Source organism: Phoenix dactylifera, unplaced genomic scaffold (assembly GCF_009389715.1).
Source record: "Phoenix dactylifera cultivar Barhee BC4 unplaced genomic scaffold, palm_55x_up_171113_PBpolish2nd_filt_p 000064F, whole genome shotgun sequence".
NCBI lineage: Eukaryota > Viridiplantae > Streptophyta > Magnoliopsida > Arecales > Arecaceae > Phoenix > Phoenix dactylifera.
Genome location: NW_024067673.1, coordinates 1636496 through 1659465, shown reverse-complemented (window position 1 = coordinate 1659465; position 22970 = coordinate 1636496). Strand labels below are relative to the sequence as shown.

At 39.9% G+C, this 22970-nt stretch overlaps 2 protein-coding genes across 2 annotated transcripts; both read right to left on the bottom strand.

The window, feature by feature from the left end:
* Positions 1-2839: 2839 nt before the first annotated feature.
* Positions 2840-10010, bottom strand: LOC103714951 (bZIP transcription factor TGA10-like). The gene is made up of 11 exons (XM_008802434.4): positions 9688-10010; positions 8875-8972; positions 8027-8079; positions 7780-7914; positions 7553-7621; positions 7374-7433; positions 7104-7181; positions 6914-6986; positions 6529-6800; positions 5087-5326; positions 2840-3557 (listed from the first exon to the last, which is right to left on the bottom strand). Exons 1-11 carry the CDS (start codon positions 9786-9788, stop codon positions 3408-3410), a joined length of 1329 nt encoding a protein of 442 aa, XP_008800656.1. The 5' UTR covers positions 9789-10010; the 3' UTR covers positions 2840-3407.
* A 9980-nt stretch (positions 10011-19990) lies between these two features.
* Positions 19991-22642, bottom strand: LOC113463246. Its single transcript, XM_039116178.1, has one exon. It carries the CDS (start codon positions 22590-22592, stop codon positions 20055-20057), a length of 2538 nt encoding a protein of 845 aa, XP_038972106.1. The 5' UTR covers positions 22593-22642; the 3' UTR covers positions 19991-20054.
* Positions 22643-22970: the final 328 nt, after the last annotated feature.

Here is a 22970-nt window from a genome sequence, read left to right as displayed (position 1 = left end):
ACATGGTGTCACGCTATCCCAGCATCCAGTTCTTTTCTGTGACAATATTGGTGCAACTCAGCTAAGTCTGAATCATGCTCTTCATTCCTGAATGAAGTATATTGCAGTTGATCTTCACTTTGTTCATGATTATGTTTCCAAAGGTGTTCTCAGTGTTTCGCAAATCAGCACCCAGGATCAACTAGCGGATCTTCTAACCAAACCTCTTGCTCGTCATCGATTTCAGACCTTGAGATCCAAGATAGGTATTGCCGATGGGACTCCTATCTTGCGGGGGCATATAACAGAACAGACCTTATCCTAGTTGAGTGTCTAACAGAAATGATTTAAACTTATCTGTATCGATTACTCTTCACCTGGTTGTTCAAAGAACTAGGAGAGCTCCACAATGGTTGTTCAGATTTAACCTAAAGACTAGGCATACTGTTACAGCTTAGTTACAGTTTCTATGTATATATATATTCTTGTAATTATGTTCATAACTGTGTGAAAAATATACAATTTTTTCCACTGTGTTTCATCTTCTTTAAGAATGAACAATATATATAACTTAGTGACACTTTAAAGTGTTGCAATATTTTAAACCAAACGATGCTTTAAAGTATCATCAAAAAAAGCTAATAACGACGCTTTAAAGCTTTACAATTTCCTATTGACGCTTTAAAGTATCATTAACAGCATCTATGTGGCAGGTCAACTGCGACTTAACCTCACGATGTTCTTAAAAAGCATTGTGCATTAGTGATGCTCTGGAAAAAAAAAAGACAACATGAACCATAAGTATCGGTTTTTTTTTTTTTTTGTACACTTGTATTAATGCCAACATTTCTTCAACACTTTCTATAGGGTCGGGGCGTCATTTTGTGATACTTATAAATATCGCTGGATGGCTTAAAAATTACAATTTTTTTCAATTTTTTCTATAGTGAATTATTATTGTTATTATTATTTGATGTAATAGGATAGAATGAACAATTGTCTTTCTGAGGGGACTAGGGTATGTTTGAGTTCCCCAGGTGATGTACAATTGAAGCATATTGAGTTTGAGGAGAAAAAGTGAGAAAGAAAACATCAGGAATAATTAATGGATGATCAAAAATTCATGCATAACATGAAACAAGCCCAAATGACATTGTAGAAAAAATGCCTTCTCATGCATAGCGTTGGAAAATCACAAGGTAGGCTAAACACTTGTGTTAACATTTACTTGTTAATTTTCATTAGTTGGAAATAGAGAAATTTTGGGTGGCCTCCTTTGTTGCTAACCACTCAGGGGCCCACATATGGATGGGCGAGGTGGAGTTGTCTAGTGCTCTCCATGATGTTTTGCTTTTTAATTCTTTTAATTGTATCCGTATACGTTACGTATGAAACCACCATTTTTTAGCGCAAAAAAAAAAAAAAAGAAAAAAAAGAGAGAGAAATCAGCTATTTTATCCTTCTACGACATACAAATGTTTCCTCTCTTTCAGAGTTGACATCACTAACATGGCTTAGATGAGAGTCATAAGAGATGACCAAGAGCAAGATCACACCCATGTTCATGCAACCTGCCGGCTTTGTAAACACATTGATCACTAAAAATTGACTCTCTTGTAGGGATTCAAGATGGTGCTAGATATAAATCCAAGGCCTACAAAACTGTAAGGTTGAATTAGAAGGCTTTGCAAATGTGTTAACAAGCGCCTAGTCTTGGTAATTTTGGCTACATATCCAAAGTACACAGTGCACGTAGTGTAGTAAAATATATTGTAGCTCTCAACATATGCCTACGGCAGTCTAGCAGATGATCTACAGTATAAGATCCCTATATGAGTATGGGTCTTCAATTCCTGGTGAAATTACGGACCACAATTTAAGATATTGGGCTGATTCTATGAGGAATCACAGTACATAGAGTGCAACCATTGCATATTTCTTAGCTATGTTTCGGTACAGAAAATGCACTCTCACATATAAGGAAGTATATACTCAATTGCTTGAACTACAAAGCTGTCAATTTAGTCATGGTTGAGTCATAGCAAATAGTTTGGTCACATTTCTTTTATCTTACTTTATTATTAAATTGCAGCTTTAAAGGAGTTGATTTAGCCAAAGACCTGAATTCCAGTGAATATTAATTAATCACCTAACCACCAGCTTGTAATTCAAGTTCTTTATAACCATCAAGGTCTTCTTTGCTTGGATGGCCATAATACATATATGGTCAGAAATTCTACATGGCTGCTCACATATTCAAAGAATTTGGTAGCAAAAGTGTCACATAAGCCAGTAATTTTTCTTCTTTTTCTTCCTTACCATTCACTATCAGCAAGGAACGTGTCCAAGCAAGGAATGGTTCCAACCATCTACTCCCGTATAACCAATTATTAGACTCATTAATCAAATTTTGTAGCTCCCATCAAACTTACGCTACATGGATGAATGGTTGGTTAAAAATATCGAAGAACTCCTCTTTTTTCCTCCCTCCTCTTTTGACAGAAATTATATTATGTCCTAGACTATGTGCACCACTTGGCTGTACATGCCACCAATCACAGCTGGTCATTTTTAGAGTAGTGCATCAAGATGCATGCTTGATAAAGAATAAGCGGCTGTGTTTGGTGGCGTGCACGACCAGGTGGTGCATACAGTGTAAGGGTTATAGGAGGGTACCATAGAATTGCACGAGAGCATATCAAGGCCTCGGCTAGGGCATGATCAATTTGAAGCCTTTTGGCAGCTAGTTTATTAGCTAGCCAAGAGGTTTTCTCCTGAAAAACCATGCATAGCTAAAAAGCACAGGCCTTCTTTCATGAAAAATTAAAAGAAACAATAAGAGAGGAGGAAAGCAAAGAACTAAAAACATAAAGGACAAACCAAATAAAATGTCACCGGCCAAAGTTCAATACAGAACCCCCTCTCTGACACCTTCACCAAATATTCCAAAAACATGCAGGGTGGGATAGCCAAATGGTGACATGTGCACCAGTGGACCCACCCATCCCTCCTCTATGTTCAAACACCTTGTTCTCCTCAAAACATAGACCGAAGAGAGAGCGACAAAGAGAGATTGCTTTTTCTTTACCTTCTTCTCCTTCTCTTAAGATCTCCTCACCTCCCTTCTCTTTCTCCTTCCTCCATCAAGCAAGTCAGAAAACATTGCCTCAATCTCTGCTTTCCTACAAAGTCACCCTCATGATAAGGTAAGCTGAGAAAGAACAGAAGAGGATGGGATGAAACGTAGGCCACATTGCATCAATTCAGTGTATCTAACGTATCTATATATCTATCTATACATCTCTAGAAAAGACTCTAATGGATCTTCCTGCCTCTCCATAGAATCCCATTCAGTGCCAAGGAAAGAGATGGAGGTGGCACAACCACTGAAGCCTTTCTCCTGATCTCCCTTTCTAGGGTTCAGAGAATCACTCCTGTCTTGGTCGAGCGAGCCATAGGGAGCTCAGAGCACGGAGGCGATGGAAGTACTCAGCGATGGCTAACAAGCATCGGGCCATTTGACGGGTTGTCAAGATCTGGTGAAGCCGGTGGAGTGTCTGCTGCCTCAGATTATCTGCCTGTAAGAATGCATTTGCTAAGAATTAGTATTGACTCTCTTAGCACATACGTAGATTAATTTAGATAAGTTTTTCATGTGGGCTAGTTATTACCAAGTCACGTTTGGAAGTCTAAATGCTACATCATCATAATTCACTTTGACAGAAGGTTGATTCACCTAAACTTGTGAAAAATAAAACGAGGAAAGATGCTGATGAAAAGTTTCTTCATTTGGTGAGGAAAAGGTCTATGGAGTGCTGTCCTTGTCTCCTTGAGATGGTGTGCCGCCTCTACAAACAAATTTGCTACAGACTACAAGGTTTTCCCTGAGTAATATGTCAATGTAGAGAATTTGCATGTTGGGTGGCATTTGGTGACCAATATATTAATTATTAATATATTCTCTAACAATATACTTATTAATCCGATAAATTATGAATTCTATAAAATTATATTAACTGTTATTCTAGAATTAATATTTTTATTTATATTTGTAATATATTATTATTTTATTCTGATTAGGAAAATAAGGCAAATAGAAGTAATATATTAAATAATTTTATAATATAATTATAAATTATGATAATATATTTATATTGTAATTTAAAATTATAATTGAATAATAATATGCTATTATTAATCTATTATAATACAATATAGATAATATTGATATAATATATTAGGTACATTGATGTACCAATTTTTTTTGCTAGACCGAGGATTATTTTTATCCCCAAATTTTAGTCCAAGATCACTACCCTGGAATGATCTTGCATACCCGACCTCAAGAATGAATTTTCTATCACTAGGTTGGACGATGATTCGAGAAGTAGGAGTGATTTGGAATCACTGCTATGTAGAATCACCATATGATTTTGTCAAGCTCCACCTACATCATCCTTGATCCTGGAATAATCATGCTGCACCAATGCCTGAATATGGTGATGGACTGATATATCCAAAGAAGACATAAGCAGCACAGAACCATTCCAAGCTCTTGCCAAATAACTGAATCTTATTCATCAAAAACAAAAAAAAACCCTGATTCTTGATTAATTTCCTCAAGTCCATGCAATATATATGCCTGCATCTATATTTACCTAGATATATATTTGCAACCAACTCAAGAGTATTATCATGCTAATTTCTCGGAAAGCTACTTGATTACCAGAACAACACCTAACCCATTACCAAGGTAACTGGTCCCCCAACAACTCCGAAAACGACGACTTTGAGAATGATAACTGGGGAATACTCGACCTCATAACCCTCAGAACCTCTCACTGTCACATAGGGCCCCATGCCACTGAGAGGGTGCGAGTCTGCTTCTTGTGACAAGTGGATTAATATACATATTGGTCCACAAATTATGAAAGCAAAATATAAGTGCCAGTCTAATGACGGTTCTGGTGCAGGTCAGGGTAATTAGAACCACATTTGTGGTTGCATTACATTTGATTTTTCTGTTTAAGTAAGTTTCCATTTTATCTTAAATTTCAATTATGGTTTTAATTATTGACAAAAGAAAAGTACGAGCAATGGGGCTTACCTGTCGAACGAAGCCCTCGAGGGTGGTGAGCTTGTTCATGGCAATGGCCATTTGGCCCATGTAGTTGGCCATATTGGACGGGCAGCTCAGGGCATCGGAGGTGACGGTGTCCAATAGAGACTGGTGGAGGGCTTCAAGTCCTTGGCTCAGCGCTTCCTCCGTCTCTTGCGTCGACTGTTGCAGGCCACACACCCCCAGTATCTGTTGCTCCGTTAATGGCTCGATGTGGCTCAAAAGCATCTAAACACCCACATATATACTTAAGCACGTAAGCAAGAGCTAAAGAAGCACAGTTGTTATACATTCCTACATAATATCATGCAAAAAGAACAAGTCATAAAGCCCCCTAGTGTGCACCTTAATTAATACTGAGAATAATTGATAGTACGTAGTTGTGCTTTTATCAATGGATATATACGTTTCGATAAACTCCATGAAAAATGTCACGGTCTTCCGTTCAGCTTTTCTACACATAGAAATGCGTGAAAAGAATTGGTGTCGTATATCTATTTATTATGTAGAGAACGAAAGTAAATGAGTATGGAGAATGTAAGGGCTAAGGGGCCATGCTTGCACGGCTCAACAATCAGATAGTTTTATTTATTCAGTCTTATTCCTTTTCTCCTTGAATGGAGAAACCAACCCCGCTTTATAGAATATATAAAGGCAAGGCCACATCTCCACCGGTCATAGGTAAAGGAAAACCGTCCCCATCAACCATCTTCCCAATGCCCACACCACCCACTCCTCAACACCAGTCATCAGTACTCGATGACATGAAGTTCATGTCAAAATCTTTCATAAAACTGAACTGGTCCTCGAACCACAAATTAATTTAGTGGAAAACCACAACCCTTCCATTAACTGGAGATTGGTTCAACGATTCCCATAACTACATATCCGCACCAACTACAAGCATGCATATACGATACATGCATACATGTATATCCCAAGCGTTCAAAAATTTGTGAACTTCTAAAAAACAGATGAGCTATATATGATTACAATCACTGGCTGGTGGTCCGTCCCCGTATTCATGATGGGTATCATCTGTTGGCCGTTCTATCATGATGAGATTCGCAACAATTGGTGGGCAATGGAGTGGATTCAGTTGGTCTTACCATCGCGAACCATATGACTCGTCATACTATATAAATATAAGTCAAATCACGGTTTAGTTAGACTCGACCGATTGTCCTTTGGAAACCATGCATGGGCATTGGCATCGTTTTTGTTAAACCCTCCTTGGTCTTGCTGGGACAAACTAATTAGAGGTCTACATTGGCAGCTGAACTACATCTCCTAATGCACCGAATCGGGTCCACACCAGTGCCAAGGACGTCTCTTTCAATTATTTCCAGCCTCATTCTAGAGATCCATGAAGAATTTGGAACATGCAAGCGATAGATATAGAAAGATTAGAGTAAGGGGTTCGGGGTGACCTTGATGAGCTCGGAGGGGCGGAAGCCACCCATCCACAGGAAGCAGCGCTCTGCAGGGGTCTTCCACATGCCGGAGATGAGGTGGAAGACGTCAGACTTGATGACCAAACTCTTGAGGTTAATCATGTCGTCGTAGTGAGCCAAACAGTTCTCGACGAACATCCGGAGCTCGTTCTCTGGTAGGTGTTCTTGCACTGCAGCCCGAAGCTCGCACATTCGTCGATGGTGCTCCTCTTGCCACCTTCCATACTCCATGTCAAACATCGCGGCATCTAAGAACAAACGACTCGTTATGGCTGAAAGAAGTGTGTGTATATATATACACACTAAAAAAGAAGATGGAATCAGTGTGCTCGTATGTAAATTTAGGTCAGGTTGATGATGCCTGAGCTGAGTGAGCTGATGCTGGGAGGGAAGCTGCCTTGGTCCCCAAGAAGTGCTCCACCGAAGAACAAACCCTGCTTAAGAAATATGACTGTTATAATCGAAAGAGAGCGAGCATAATGGGAAGTTTGAAGGGAAAAGAAACGGATCGATGGTGCAAGCTTAAATGAGAGTGTCCTAGTACTTCACACCTGAGCCCTTGTCCTCTGGAGCTCTTGTTCTAGCTGAGTTAGCTTGATCCTACTGTTCTCTAGCTGTTGAACATAAGCCTGTTGAGGGAAAAGAGAGAGGCAAGAAAGATTGGATACTATTCAAAATGAGACTTTTATGTGGTTAGTTGTTTCTGTGGATAAATAAAAGCCAAGCTAGAACAACAGGATGGATGCATAGGTGGTGGTTTCGTTTCCTTTTTATTATATTCTTTCCTTTCCTTTTGTTTTCTTTTCTTTTACTTGACTGACCTTCTTCCTTAGCCTGCTTTTCCTGGCTGCCTCCCTATTCTGAGCAAGCCTTCTCAGTGTCTGCCAACAGATAAATCAAACGCAGTATGACAGAGCCGAAACTTACTCCACCTTGGGAAAGAAAAAGTTTAGAAAGCTCTAGATAATAGATAGCTCTCTTTTATGTCGATGAAACTTACCTTAGGATCTGGTGTCCTGGGCCTTTCTTGTTCCGAACTAGATGTGCCCTTTCTGTTGTTTCCTTCCTTCTGTCCACATAGAAGAATATGGGTGACCAAGTAACACATAAAGCGAAAAACCCACACCGGGTTCTCTCGAGTGAAAACCAGAGATGGCCTTAACATTGTCTGTATTAGCCATTAGAGAGAAGCAAGAGAGAGAGAGAGAGACTAGCTCGGTATTTCACCTTTACCACTGCTTTAATATCGCTCCCAGGCTCAGGCAAAGCTGGGGGATCGCTTCGTGGGTTGCCCAACTCCATGGTTCGCTCTGATGACTTCTTAGAACCACTGCTTGTTGGAGAGACCAAACTAATTTCGCCCTATAAAAAAACAAAAGTATATGGGAACATCAACCGAACTACAAATTAATCCCGCAGCGAAAGTATGGAAGAAGAAACAACAAGAGAAAGGTCTTGTTTCGAGTACCCATACCTTTGCAGATGGCTCTACATGCATGGGCTGGGAAGGGAAAATGTTCAGAGTCTCTGCATACATGAACCTTTGCAAGCATTAAATCCCCTGAAGGTGCATCTTAAAACATCCTACCAGAAGACCATAAATGGAAAACAAACTCCTCCAAGGAAATAAAGGCACCAGCTTTTGTTTCCACAGACATAATCATGACAGCAAAATAGGATCTTTTAGATAAAAATAATATAGAACACTGTTTGTTCCTCTGTGTGTGTGTGTGAGAGAGAGAGAGAGAGAAGCAAAAGATGCATGAGATATGAGCCACAGCTAGCTAGGCCTTCATATTTTTTCATGCACTAGTGGCTTTTTGCCATTCAAAAGAAGCGAGCAAGCGAAAATAGAACCGTAGAATGGAAGAGAAAGAGAGGAAAAAAACAAGAGGGAAAGGGAGAAACAGAAATCCATTCGTACCCTTTTCAGTGCAGGAATTTGCAAGGGAAGGAAATCATGAGAGGTTTGTTACATGTCACAGTCTACGCACAAGGGATGGGGTGGGGGTGGGAGAAGAAAAATAAAAATAAAAAGCAAGATATTGCACTTACTTATCTTTTCCAAAAATTCGAAATTGTAATCCTATCTGGTCAAATATGCAGGACAGCGAGATCTGTTGGCCATGATGTTTTCATGACCCCAAAAAGCTTTTTGGGAAGGGAATCTCTACAGCTATCTCATATTCCCCCTCTCCACCTACTAATCTATAGTCCTTGTGAAAGGATGACCTTTTAGATATCCAGTTGAAATCAACATAGGAGATGAGGCCCAAAGAGGATAGAATCAAAAGAAGAGAAGAATAATTGGAAGGGACTCACGTCTTTGTTCTTGAGCTGATGAGTGATCCTGCCCATCAAGATACATGAACAGTGCTTGGTCCAGCTCTCCCAAGTCATAGGCCCCCGTCTCCCTACTTCTGCCATCATATCAACAAGAGAATCCAAACAAGAAATAAAATCAAAATCAAAATCAGAACTTTATACTATTGAGCAGTTATCGAAGCTAACTTTGCAGTTAATTTACACCATGAAAGGACCAACTATTCTCTAAAATAGCAATTCCCAGCTCTGGAATTTAGCTTTGCTCCACTCCAATCACATGAAATAGAATCCAAGGCACGGCTCTATCTCTACATTTCTAACCAATAATCCTTCATTCATTCCCCCTCAGAAAGACACCTAAGCTAGTTTAGTTTGCAATAAATCAGCACAATATCCTCTATGAAAATGGATTCAAGATCGAATCCTCATCTATTTACGACGCACCAAGACCACCTTTGCACCATAAAAGAACCAGCTTTCCTTAAATATATGAGCATAAATTTTAGTCCTCTTCCACTATTATCACATGGAATAAAAATCCAAGACCACAACTTTCGCAACCTTAGATCACCTAATACCGCAATCCTACCACATGGATCTTCCTCTACCCCATTCCTAACCAATCATAAGCCAACTTTGACTCGCCAAGTTAACCTCTTTTCCCCAGAAATCAGATTCTAAGGCATGTTTCTCTCTCTACTCCACCTTCTATTACTTATCAAACCAAATGAACCAAAAAGAATAACACAAAGGCATGAGAGCTCTCTTCTAATTTCCATGATAACTAATTCTACTATCTCGAGCATTTACATGAAGTTTCCATGCGTCGATGAGGAGGGCTGGATCAAGCCAAAGGAGATATGCTGCTCCTGCTGCTTCCCGTGGCTCGAATTCCCTTTATTTGCCATCATATTCCTCCAAAAAGCTCTTCCTTTTCCCTCTAGCTATCTCCTTCGACTCTCTCTCTCTCTCTCTCTCACGCTCTCCCTCTTAGCACCACCAAAAGACTCCATTCATGGCACAACCAACTTCTGTTGTTTTCCGTTGGCGATCTCTGCAGCAAATCCATATAAAAAGGCCGACTTTTTTCTTTATGCTTTCTGCGGCCTCTCTTGTAATCTCTCTCTTTCTCTTGTCTTCCTTCTTACCGAAAGCAATCCTGAAGACTTTGGAGGAAGCCGGGTTCCCGATAAGGGGGTGGTAAAATGACCGCCCCAACCGAACGCCTGGGCGAGGACAAGAACCGCCGTAGGCCAATTGAAAACTACCACCGGGAGAAGGTGGATACCGCTTTTGCTAGAGACCCGAAGCCGGGTGCCGGTTTTCTGACCGCGGGTTCGGCTGCCTTCGTGGACTAGACTCGATTGTCCTTGTCTTGGTCTCTCCTGTAGCAAAGTGTGCGCACTGTTTGTCTAGCCGCACGTGGGAGGCCTATGCAAAAGAATTGTCATTTCTGCCAGAATTTTCTTTGCAAATCAGGTTTAATTGAGGTATATAAGTAGGGGGCTTCATTTCAAACGTTTGCGTAAGCCATACTAGAAAGTGTAAAAGATTACGGACGATAAATTCTACGACCGCTTTGTCTGCATGCTCGACGGCTGGTTCTACACAGCTAAACTTTAGGTGGAAGTATGACAATAGTATTTTCAACTATCCTGATATGTATTAGAGAGGATGGAATGGAAGCTTGCAATCCAAGATGAAATTCTTCTCTAGGGCATGCGTAGTATGCTAATCCACCATTTGATTTTCCTCGCGCTAGATTTCGACAGTCTTGAGAACCATATGTAAACCTACGAACATGTGGGAGGAAATATAGTTAATCTAAGATATAACTAACGTAGAGTCATCCTCCAAGTAAACCTACGTTGCCCTGAATGAAGAACCGCAATTTGTTGTTTGAAATTTACAGAAAAAAGAAAATAGCAATCAATCGATTGCGTTTTGGATGAGAATGAAATCGTGGGAGTCATGAATAAAAACAATGCAAAATTTGATAGTTGCACATCTATAAGAAAATAGTACCTATGTTCATACCACTTTCGTATTTGGACCGACTTAGCATGATCTTTAAAATGCTATGCCAAAGTGCATCTTGCCTCGACCTAAAATAATAAAATTTTCATGGCATCTGAGATGCTATGGAAAAAGTTGAATGTGGTGTGCATGCTTTGTTCTCAATAAGGTGAAATTAATTTATACATTTCTTCTAGCATGACTTGATTGCTTAGTATTGCAGGATTCCAAGAATTTCTATAATATCTATTGAAAAAAAAATATATAAATACATATATAGTATGAGTTAGAAAAGGAATCCATTCGATGGTTACTTTTTATATAATTAATAAGGTTATACGAAAGGGATAAGAATTTTTTCAAAAAAAGGACAAAAAGATTGAAGGCAGCAATTCTTCCATCTAGGAGAGTTAAACCGGCAAGGATCAGAGTAACCCTTTGCATTTATTATATAATAAATAAAAGTGATCAAAAAAGAGCATTTTGATTAGCTTCTTGCATGATAACTGTAAGTGCTATTTACAATATAAAAGAATTTGAGAAACATCTCAGCAATGTGATTACAGATATCATCTGCAAACATCATTAAAAGACTACTTCAAGATATTTGTGTAGCTCTGAGTATATCTAATTAATTTTCTGAGAACCAATATGGGAGAAAATTTATCTGAAAATTGGGTAAGGGTGAGAGATGAATTCAGACTAATGGTATCAAATCTCAATACCTTCATCAACTGCATCAATTGCCACCCTCGAATAATTAACATGGGCAATAGCCATACATCCATGCACGAATACAGCAACTCAGCTCGACATCAGGTTCGTTCGGTCATTTCAACGACTAGAGTCCGGACACCTCCGGTGGATGATGCAAGCGTGACGCAATAAAGTCCGGTCTCCGGAGGTCACGTGCGCAGGCGGCGAGCCGGTCCACAGCCCCCTTCTTGGAAAGTAGGGGGCGTTAGGAGGTGGGCCCCCACAACCCCGAGAGCAGTTCCAAAGCCTTCCACGCAAACGGACGGTAGCGATCTCCCGATGCCCCATTCCCCGTCAGACATCTCAATTGATTCAACTTCCACGCACCCAAAAAGAAGCCCCAAGACAGACCCCAACAGAAATCAATCTCGGCCCAACGTCGGGATTTCATCCGTACGCGCGGGGCCCGAATGACTTCGGGTAGGTTACAGCCTTGGACTGGTTTCCAGGGTCCGTTAATTTTGGTGTCGGGTGAGGTGGTGGGTCCACCCGACCGGCTTCACCTCGCGTCCGTTTCTCCGGCTCCCTTGCATTCCAACAACCCCCGGGGTACCGACCCCACGCCTTTCCATTAGGGGAGTAGAACTACTAGCGTTGGCCGCGCGACTTAGATCTTGAATCATGTGATAAATATCGACGGTCCAAATTAACCGGCATTCGTACGTCAGCATTGCCGACGGCCATTCTAATGGCTTTGGAAGGCCTTGCTGTGCACTAAATTATGTACATCATGCACTTAAATAACAAACTGTTACATCATTGTGTAAATCAATTATACTATATATAGTAGTTATTATAAAATAACAGTTATCTTCGTTCTTTAATCTCTTCCCTGTTAACAAGTTGAACTGTTTATTTTATTTTAGTTATGTACATAGCCTTGCCTACTGAATCGTCAGCCGATCATCGAGCCCTTCCGGGTAGATGAAAAATAGAGGTTTCATCATGATTCAAATCAGGAAGGAGAGGTTCTTCCCTTAAGAAAAAAGGCGTCGACCAGGTATAGAGAGTTACTAATCTAAAATAAAATGGATAACATGTGTATATGGATGTTCCGAAAATGTAGTCAAGGGGTGGGCTAGAGGGACAGTGTAATTAGAGAACAATATCATTATGATCATTTGTGCTTGTACATCGCTTGTGAGCATATATTTTCTATATAAATTTTACATGATAAGCGTAATTCTTGCATTAAGTAATTGAGTATCTGTTATTATTCTCAAGTTTGTAATGGTAGATAAGATTAAAATGCTAGAGTAGCTAAGGAAATGTGCTTTGCTCTAAAGAATATCCGGTGACTCATGGGTATTGCCTCGAGGCTCAAGTGAGGCCTCAAAACCCTCTTCCGTCTTAAAACAAGGAAAGGCTTGAATACTATCAGCAATTGATTCCATGAGAAACCAAACCTAGGTGTTTTTAACCTAAGAGAGAGAGTTGGTGTACCATGTTGAAATTTCTGTATAACTAAAGCTTTTGAAACATTTATTTATAATGCTTTGACTTATCGTATGTATGTGTGAATGGGTCTGTTTTATATAGTTTATTTGTAATTTAGTTATTTAAGTATGCTAATTTTTTTTTGGATAACTGCAGCTATTTCTCTCGGAAAGTAATTTCCACAAACTATGAGTATGCCTAAAAGTCCTTCGGTCCCATGGGACTACTTTATTATAATGAAGAACTGTAGAATGATGGCAATGGTTTGCTGTAGATGGCTGGTGCAATAATTATATCTGTACTGGGCCTCACCTTCACTTAAGCTGAGAATATGGAGCGATTAGCTCTCAATTATCGTTTTTATTACTTGGTAAGAGTCTCATGGCCTTCATTTAGGTGCAACTTATGGAGCTTGGTTAGGCTACCCTTGGTCTGGTCACTTGAAGAGTACAAATGAGTAACCAAAACCAACCAATATTTAAGTTTAATTTTAGTCTATCTACTATCTGTGATTGAATCAATGATTGAATAGGTTCGTTGAGCATCCATTGATCTAGGAATGAATTAAAGTATAGCGGAGACTTGTATGATGGATTTTTTGAGAAAGTTCACTTCAACTCCAAATAATTTATATATAATCCGCTACCTTTTAAATATTTTGAATTATATTTATCCGCCTTTCTGCCTAATTGTCTGATTGGCTGCACTAAAGATTGTTAGGGAAAAAAAAACAAGAGGAAGGTCAACCTTTTCTTTTTTGGATAAAGGAGAGGCAAAAGCCATCCGATTTATTGAGAGATTGAATGAAAAAGAAATTATAAGAGAGAGATGCAAGTACAGGATAGTGATGAGCTACAAAAAGAAACTTCAAAGAAAAAACATATAGTTGAGTGGTAGTAGAAAAGTGAGTTCATAATGGCAGAGATAGTGATACTAAAGGAACATCCCGGATCAAGAAAGAGGAAGCCACGATCTGATTACATTTAAGCTCTTTTGAGTTCAAACCCCATACTTTCCAAAGAATTAGCGAAAAATTTGTCAATTTCAACTCAGATTGTAGCTAACCATCTTGGTATATCCTTAATCTTTGCCTAGATTTTGGAAAAGCCAAGCAAGTCCTCCTACATTGAATGAATTGAGCCCTTTTCAAGCGATGGATGCAACGGAGGAAGCTTTAATTAAGAAAATAATGGCATTCCTCTCCTTCCGGTAGGCCCAGAAAAAAGAAGCTATCAACATGGAGACAAATGGATAAAATCCTTTATAAAATATGTCTGTTTCTAGATTAAGCGAAGAGCTGAAAAAATTTGGGTGGTGGAAGATGTACTCCAAGCTGCTTACTGATTTCATTCTAGATAACTTTAGCATGGTCGCATTGTAAAGAGAGATGATTCACTGACTCCGTCAAGAACACCCTCCAATGAATCTCCCTAGCTTCATATAAAGATAATCTCTAGTATTAAGCTTATTCTTTAAGCATAACCAAAGAAATTCTTTGATCTTCATTGGCACCGACAGCTTCCAACATGAGGTGGCCATCTTCCAATTCATACCTCTCCTAATTAGGACTTGATATAAGGAGGCAAAGGAAGATTTTGTTCTTACTACCTTGTTTCCATTCTTACCACCTTGTTTCCATTCTTGCATAATTGATGTGAAAATCAACAAGGAGAGATGATGACTTGCAAATTCTCCTAAGGTTGTTCTTCACAAAGAGGGTAGGAATTGCTACTATAGAATGCTGCCATCGTACTTGATTTAACCTAGCAAAGTTGAGAAAGGGATGAGAAAACATTCCTTAGGGGGGTTGCGCATATCTCATTGTCCTCCTAGAACCAAACATTACGGTATTACCAAACTTGCATTGGACTTTGTTACATAATAGAGGAGAGAACTAACAATATCTTTCCAAATGTTGAAACATCTCCTTTCCAATTAGGAGAGAGTTTTGACTCTCTTATGATAAGCCCAACACATGTCTCTCCAAGGTCCCCGATTATTCGAAGATATTTCCAACCCTATTTTGCTAAGAGAGCTTGATTCATAGTAATTTAGATCTTTTACTCCCTAGACCACCTTCCTTTTTTGCCATACAAACTCTTTTCCAGTTCACTTTATATGAGAACTCTGTAATTGGGTCTCACCCCTTCTATAGGAAAGCTTTCCAATATTTACCAATCTTCTTGATGAGTCATACCAACAGTTTGTGAATGGGACAAGAAGTACTGGGGAAATGTGGAAAGGATATATTATTTAGGAATAAAAATCATATTGGGTAGGACTCTTTTTTTTGCCACATTTCCTTCTATGCCCATTTTAAAGAGGAAACTCAGAAGCCAAATAAAGATAGAACTTCGTTCTACTTATAGAGTCCATTAATTCTATAACTTAAAAAAATAAAAAAGAAAAAAATTTTACGTGCCAATAGAGACAATGCACAAAGAAAGATCGTCGCATCCTATTTCTTTCTCATCAAGTGATACACACTCATCGGCTTCCTAATTCATACTGTAAGTTTTTTTAATACATACCTAATAGCAACCCAATACATATCCCCAGATAAATCGATACATTGTTTCCGAAATAAGGTGTTTACTAATACATAGTATACGGTTAATTGATACACACCTAGCAATATAGACATCTAATATCCCAATACATACCTCTAGGTAAATCGATACACATTTTTTAAAATATAATGCTCACCAATATAAAAATATATTTATAATATATAAAAATATATAATTTTCAATTACAATCTGTGAATTTTTTGGAATATTGAAAGTTCAATTTTTGAGAACCACACTTAAGCAATCTAATGACTGTAGTTGAGAAAGATTTTTATTAGATGATATGTCTTAAAACAAAATTAGTTTATGTACATTAAAAATCATTGAAAATTTTGAAATATATGAAAAATAAGGAAAAAAACCAAACTAAATCTTGGACACAACAATCTTGTTTACAAAAATTTTTATATTGAAGAAACTTCCAAATTCTCTCTAAACTTTACAAAAGTGACATATTCCAATAATTTCTGAATCAAAACAAATGGTAGTAATATTTCAAATCCATTTTGTTTTGGGGGCGAGGAGGATTGGAATTGGATGCCATATAGTAATATTGCCATATAGTAATGCCAATATTTACATTTTTACAAATCCATGCCCATGTTTACAACTGTTTCTTGCCGTGTTATATTTTTGCGCCTTCTTTAAATTCTTAATTATTAATTTAGCTTAGTCCCTTGAAAGGCAAATTACCTAGAAACATGTTGTAATTAAAGTATTATCCTTTCTTTGATTTAATATTTAGACCGACTTTCTTATGTCACAACGAGTTATAATTTATGAGATCTCCTCTCTAAGCTAACACTGTATGAAGGTTCAGTGAGAAGAGTAGTGATTTATTGAAACATCAAGATGACAGTAACATCTTTGAGTAAACTCCTTGGCCATTTCTCAAGCGTGCTAGGATGGCCTTTTCCTAACGCGAGGTTAAAGAATTCTCTAGTTGATTTTAATTTATAACTTGAATAGATGGGGTGAGAAGCATGCTAGTAAGCCACATACCAGTAAAAAAATTATTGGTCTAAGATAAATTTTTTCTGTTTTTTTTTTTCTGAATTTCTTATTATAACTAGGGGCAATCAGCTTTTCTCTCTCAAGGGTCTTGTTTCTATCTCTTCCAATTCCCCAGATCATAGATGCCATGAAACTATTTTGTTTCTTAATGACTTGTGATCAAAATTTATATCGACAGGAAAAATTCATTCCTTAGGTTTTTTTCCCTTACTCGATTTTCAAATATAATCATTTGTATCATTTTTTGTATTATTCTATATTTAATTCACATATACTATCTTAGTATTTATTCTGACTACTATGTATTGCCTTGGCTTGTATTACTTAGATTCTATACTGGTGGCTTCAATATCATTGTCAGCATTGAGCACACAAGCAACAAACATTTAAAATTTCAGAGGTGCAGCTCCGACATGGTTAAGAAGATCAAGCACGCAAGTGAGAAACCTGAGTCTAATTAATCAAGAGAACACTGTTATTAGATCATCATAAGTAGAAGATTTTGACAAAAGTAAAGGAAATTGATTCATATTTAATAAGTACATAAAATACCTCAGTTCCTTTTTGCAGCAGTGTTTCTTCCCATGTCGACATCAAAAAAGGCAATATGAAAAGGAGCTGCAAGAGAATTTTTCAAGACATTTGCTTTTCTATTTGCATATTGTTTTTGGATACTGACTCTATATGTAATATATAGTGACATATAGGAGGAAGAAACCTGACAACAACATAACCTTTTCAACTCCTCTTTGTTCAAATCAACTATCAATGTCAAAGGTGTCTCACTATATGATTATACCGAGGAATAAAAAAATAAAGGAAAAGTAAAAGTGAAGCTTTCTGGCCTTGAAGCATGGCCTGCAAACAATTCTTATATGCTAGTGTGAAAGGATAATTGGATTAGGTAGTATCAAACACATCTGCAAAACAAACCCCAAAAACAAATTAGTTTTCATAGACTTTGATATTAGCTCTCTAGAACAATCAAGAGCAGCTACATCTTCCCCACCCACTCCTCTCAACTGGATAAAAACAAACTCGAAAACGATATCTTGCGTCAATAAACTAAAGTATTATAGCCATGACAGATCCATAAAGAAGCACCCTTCTAGTATGTGCTTACATTTAATAAGCATATGAAAATAACTATCTGATGCACTTATTGCTATACATTTATAGGCATAGACTTAATGGGATGGTAATAAAGAAATGATTAGAAAAGGATTAGGTTGTCAACCTCTATTCCATTGCTAAAGTTTTGCTTGCAACTATAGTCTGCAATCCAATAATTCACTCTCAGATCTTCATCCAAACTACAACTGTTGATCCCCTGATCCCTGACATCTCTAAGCCTATGATGGCCAACCCTTCCACTGCTTCAGCTCTCTTTTCACATAGATATAAAGAAGAACATGAGATTTTGGGATGCATCCTACTGGAAAAAGCTTAAAAGCATGGACTTTGAGAACACGCAGACTGGCACCCGCTATTGCCTCCTGGTCCCAAGCCAATGCCTACCCAACTTGTCCTCCAAAAAAATTCGGTATTTCGGGGTCAAAGTTGGGATGATGTGCCAGGTCTGGGAATCTTTCTTGCCAAAAATAGAGTATTCCAACTTCCAGCCCCATTGATGCAAGGGATGCAGCTCATATATGCTTGTGAGTCTTGCTCTCACTAGGTCTTTCTAAGTACGGTAATATTTGTTTTCTCCTTGGCAGTTCCAGACTCTCTGTGTGACCTCCAGCCTCCAACTTCCTCTTCCTCCTCAGTCTTGACCACCATGCCCCCATGCATCAATTCCTCTATAATCTTGACCTTTCTCTGGCTCTTGTGTAGCTCCACATTCAGGCCAAAACCAAGTACCAAAAAGTTTTCCTGCACTGGTTGCATGCTTATGTGGCATGAAAAGACTATTCTTTTATACTACAAACCTTTGTGAATTGCAGCATCCCTATGAATCACACCAATTCTCTAATGTCACATCACACGCATGCCAACCATACACAAACATTTGGGTAGTGAGGTTGGGCCTAGTAGCATTATTTTGGTCTTAAGTGCATGCCAGGAGATTGTTTAGTCTTTAGACCAGGGTGCAGTCTTGACTGCTGGATTTATATAGAAATGTCAAGTGGCTTGGATGTGTCCCCCCTGGATAACAGGGCGTTTTGGGTCATTGTAGGCCTCAATGTTCTCCCATTGCCCACAATTGTTGATTGATCAAGGATCATAGAACAAGCTATTGGCTAGTTTACTGGCAATAATTAAACAATGTTGACAATGCACAGTAGGTGATCTTCTATCACATCAAAATTTAAATGAGACAATTATGATGCGAAATTAATTAGTTTGATTTTACTAATACACTCGTCTCGGTGATTGACCTACGGGAATGAGATGACCTGATTACGTGGCGCGCATGCGGTGCAGACCGCATATGGAAGGTCTGTGAGGAGGGCATAGAATTTTAATGGTAATCATTCATCTGGGGTCTGGTCTCCATGAACTGAAATCTTCTAAGCAGGAATTGAACAAGTGGAACAGGGAAACTCTTTTATAGCATTGGACAATTGGAAACTTCATTCTTAATCTTTAAATGGTGGAAGCAGAAAATAGGGGAACTTGAACTGAAGGATCGTGCCAAGTTATTGAAGTCACTAGAAGAATATTACAAGTTACTGCAGTGTCAAGAGATATTGTGGCATCAGAAGTTTCAAAGTTCAATGGCTTTGTGAAGGGGACACTAATACAAATAGTACTATTCTTAATCTTCAAACTGTGGAAACGGCAAATGGGGGACTTGGGACGGAGGATCATACCAAAGTTATCGAAATCATTGTTAGAATATAACAAGTTACTGTGGCATCAAGAGAGATTTTGGCATCAAAAGCTTCGAGAATGGCTTCATCAAGGGGTCACTACTACGACATTTTTCCATGGATCTACAGTCCTACACCGATGTAACAATCATATATGGAGCATTAACGATATTAATGACAGTGATTCAGGAAGAGAATGGAGTGCATGCAATTTTATCTCAGTTCTTTCACAAAAATGGAATCTAAATTGGCCTGCTGTCAGAAAAGAGCTCCCTTCAATCCCAACATCCACATATCATCATGATAATATAGAATGAGGAAATTGAAACCATGATAATACCTTTTTAGCCTATCATCAAGGTGGAAATCTGTGGGACTGTGAAGGGGTACTTCAATATTGGATGCATGCCCAAGAATTCTAATCCTGAAGTACTGAAAGATTTTAGGCCAATTAACTTGTGCGCAACATGACACAAGATTGCAGCCAAATTATTGGTGAATATATCTGTAATACATGTATCTTATTACTACTCAAGCTTAGTGTGATGGTGCATTAACCTTCCTTTCATCACCTAGACCTCACAACCTCTTCCTTCATGGCCAGGGAAAGAGCGTCGAGGCTCGCCCCACTCTCTATCCTCACTCCAGGCATGGCCACAGCCCTACTCCCCACAAAGCCCCCCTCCTCAATCCGGACCTTCCCAAACTTCACCCTTCCCCCTTCCCCTTCGTAGATGTGACCAAAGAGCAGCGCATCCCTCCCTACAGCCCCTCCCTCCTCAATCTCCACCATTTCTGGGTTGAGCACAGCCCCCATGCTGTCCACATACACTCCCTGGTCCACCTCCATGACCGAGCCCATCAGCCTCATCCAAACACCAAAGAGAATGGACCCACTTGTCATCTCCACAAAGTAGTCACCAGCCACAGTCCTCAAGGCCTGCCACGCCGAGTCCATGAACACCCCCCAGCTCCATATCATCACAGTCTGGCCTTCTTTCTTCTTTCCCACCAGGACCCACTTGGCCAGAACACAGGCCAATGCCGCCATGATCCCTGAGATGACCCAGAAAAGAGGCAGGAGCCAATGCAATGGTAGCTGCTTCGCTGAGTTGATGAGGAGCATCCATTGAAGAGGCCCAAAGATTACCAATCCAATGATGAAGTACGGCAGGAAGGTCTGTAGCAATGGCTGACAAGCTGTGGCCCATAGCATCTGATACCAAGTCCTCGCCAAGGTCCCGCTCCTCTCGCCACCTTTCTTTGCCTGCACCGCCGCAGCCATCGGACAGCCAGAGAGGTCAACCTTAGCATCAGATTGCTCGAGGAAGCTTCGCCATGCTGCCGGCAGGGGCTGACCATTGCGTAGGTGTTGGCATACTTCGTAGACCAATGAACGACCATGATCGATGGATGCACTCTGCGAAGATGAAGTAGCCCGGATGACATCAACCTCGTGGCACCTGAGGAACGGGTTGAACTCCAACCTCTCGGATTCTTCAGCAGTGAGATTCTTATCGATTGTGATCTCTCCAATGTCGATGTAAGGAAATTTGATGTCGTCCCATGGTTTGGTGCAGTCAAGAGCGACTTCGCGATCAGCTTCATCTGCAGGGACTGGCCTGCATTGCAGCTGAAATATATAGTGGACGCCACCCGGAGAATCTACTCGTTTCCTGAAATCATCAGCAAGGAAGAGCAAGGGACGGGTGTCATTTTCTTTTCTTGGGATTGCACCAGTTTCTGGAGGAAGTATCCCCTCTGGTTCTACCAGACCAGAATCCTCGCCAATCTCAGGATCAAGCGGTCGAAGTTTGAACTTCACATACATCTCCTGTCCATCATCAAATCGGAGTAGCCGGCAGATATTTGAGTAATAATGCAGCTCAGCATATGAGCTTGCATTCCTCAGAGAGCCCCAGACAGCATCACGTATGTGAGGAGCATGCTTCACTTGCTGTTCTCTAGCAGCAAGGCCGCAGACAAGCCAAGTGGCGAAGTCGGCAATGGTACGTGCATAGAATGTCTTGCCTGTCTTCAGTGTCAGGTCAAGGAGAGGTGCTTCTCCACTGCCTTGTGATAGAATTCGTACAGCGGCACCCCGTGCATCGATCCTAGCATCATCATCTGCACTCAGACTGTTGCTGTGCCGAATTATTACTGGGAGACACTTCCCAGCACAGAATATCTTGTGTTTCTGAAATCCTGGCAAGTCTTGGTACAGCTTCAGGACTCCTCTCCCTCCAACACCGATGCGGTGGAAGTACCTTGAATTCGCATTCATAGTTGTAATGGCCAAGTTTCCAGCAAGATTTCCAACAATCTTCTTATATTTCTGGTCCATCTCTTCGATCCTCTCGTCGGAAGCATGCAAGGTGTTCTTGACCATGATTGGGGTCTGAGAGCCCATATAGATGCCGCCACTTTGGAGAACAGAATTCACAGGTGCAATTGAAAGAGATCCAAGAATGACGTCTTCTTGAATAACAGTGCCTGGGAGGACAAGGCTTTGGCTTCCGAGCACCGAATTATTTTGAACCTTGACTTCTCCATGACTGAACCGCCCAGGAGAATAGAATCCAGTGAGAATCCGGCTGAAATCACCCAGATGAACACCATCACCTATCGAGATCAGTTCAGGATCGGTGACTGGATTGATGGCCCTTATGGAACAGTGCTGGCCAATTTTGGCCCCCAAAAGGCGTAGAAACATGCAGAAGGCCTCAGTTCCTGAGAGAAGCTTGGCAAATCTGAGGTGGCAAGCAACATTTATCCGGTGACGAAGCCATGTTCTCAGGTGGGATTGTTTCATCCCCTGCTTTCCAGTGAGAAGACGGTTTAAGAAGCAGGTGAGGAGGCCGAGGATGAGACCATGGGCAACATAGCCGATGGCGATAAAGGAAGCAAAAGTTGCGGGATTGGATGCAATGTCACTAGTGATGGCGGCATATGCAGTGATAGTGGATGGTAACCAGTGGAAGGCGCCCGCAAGGCAAACAAATGTGAAGTGGTGAAGCAAAGGAGAAGATTCAGATAGGTATATGTAGATCAAATAAAGGACGGCACCACATAGGGAGTTGAGGAGACCAACTGCATAGATACCCATGAAGTGGTAAAATGGTACTAACTTCTCAGGCAACTCCTCATAGAATTCAGTCATAGCTCCTCCCTGCACGCGAAGTTGAATAAAAAGAATTTTATCAATTAATAACATAGTTAACTTGCAAGCTACAGAGGCAAAACAGAGAATCTCAGCCATGACAAAGCACATGTAAATCTTTGGTAGTGTACTAAACAGAGAAGAGAAGAAAAGAATGCATGGCAAATTGAGAAAATGAAGTACCTTTTGACCTTTGAAAGTTTTCTCAGATCTAAACATGGGCTTTCCACCCTCGATCTTCTGCAGAGGCAGGATATCGGTGTCATCTCCAACTATACTTCCTTTTCCAATCACAGCATAGGGGCCAATTGAGGAATTGCTGCC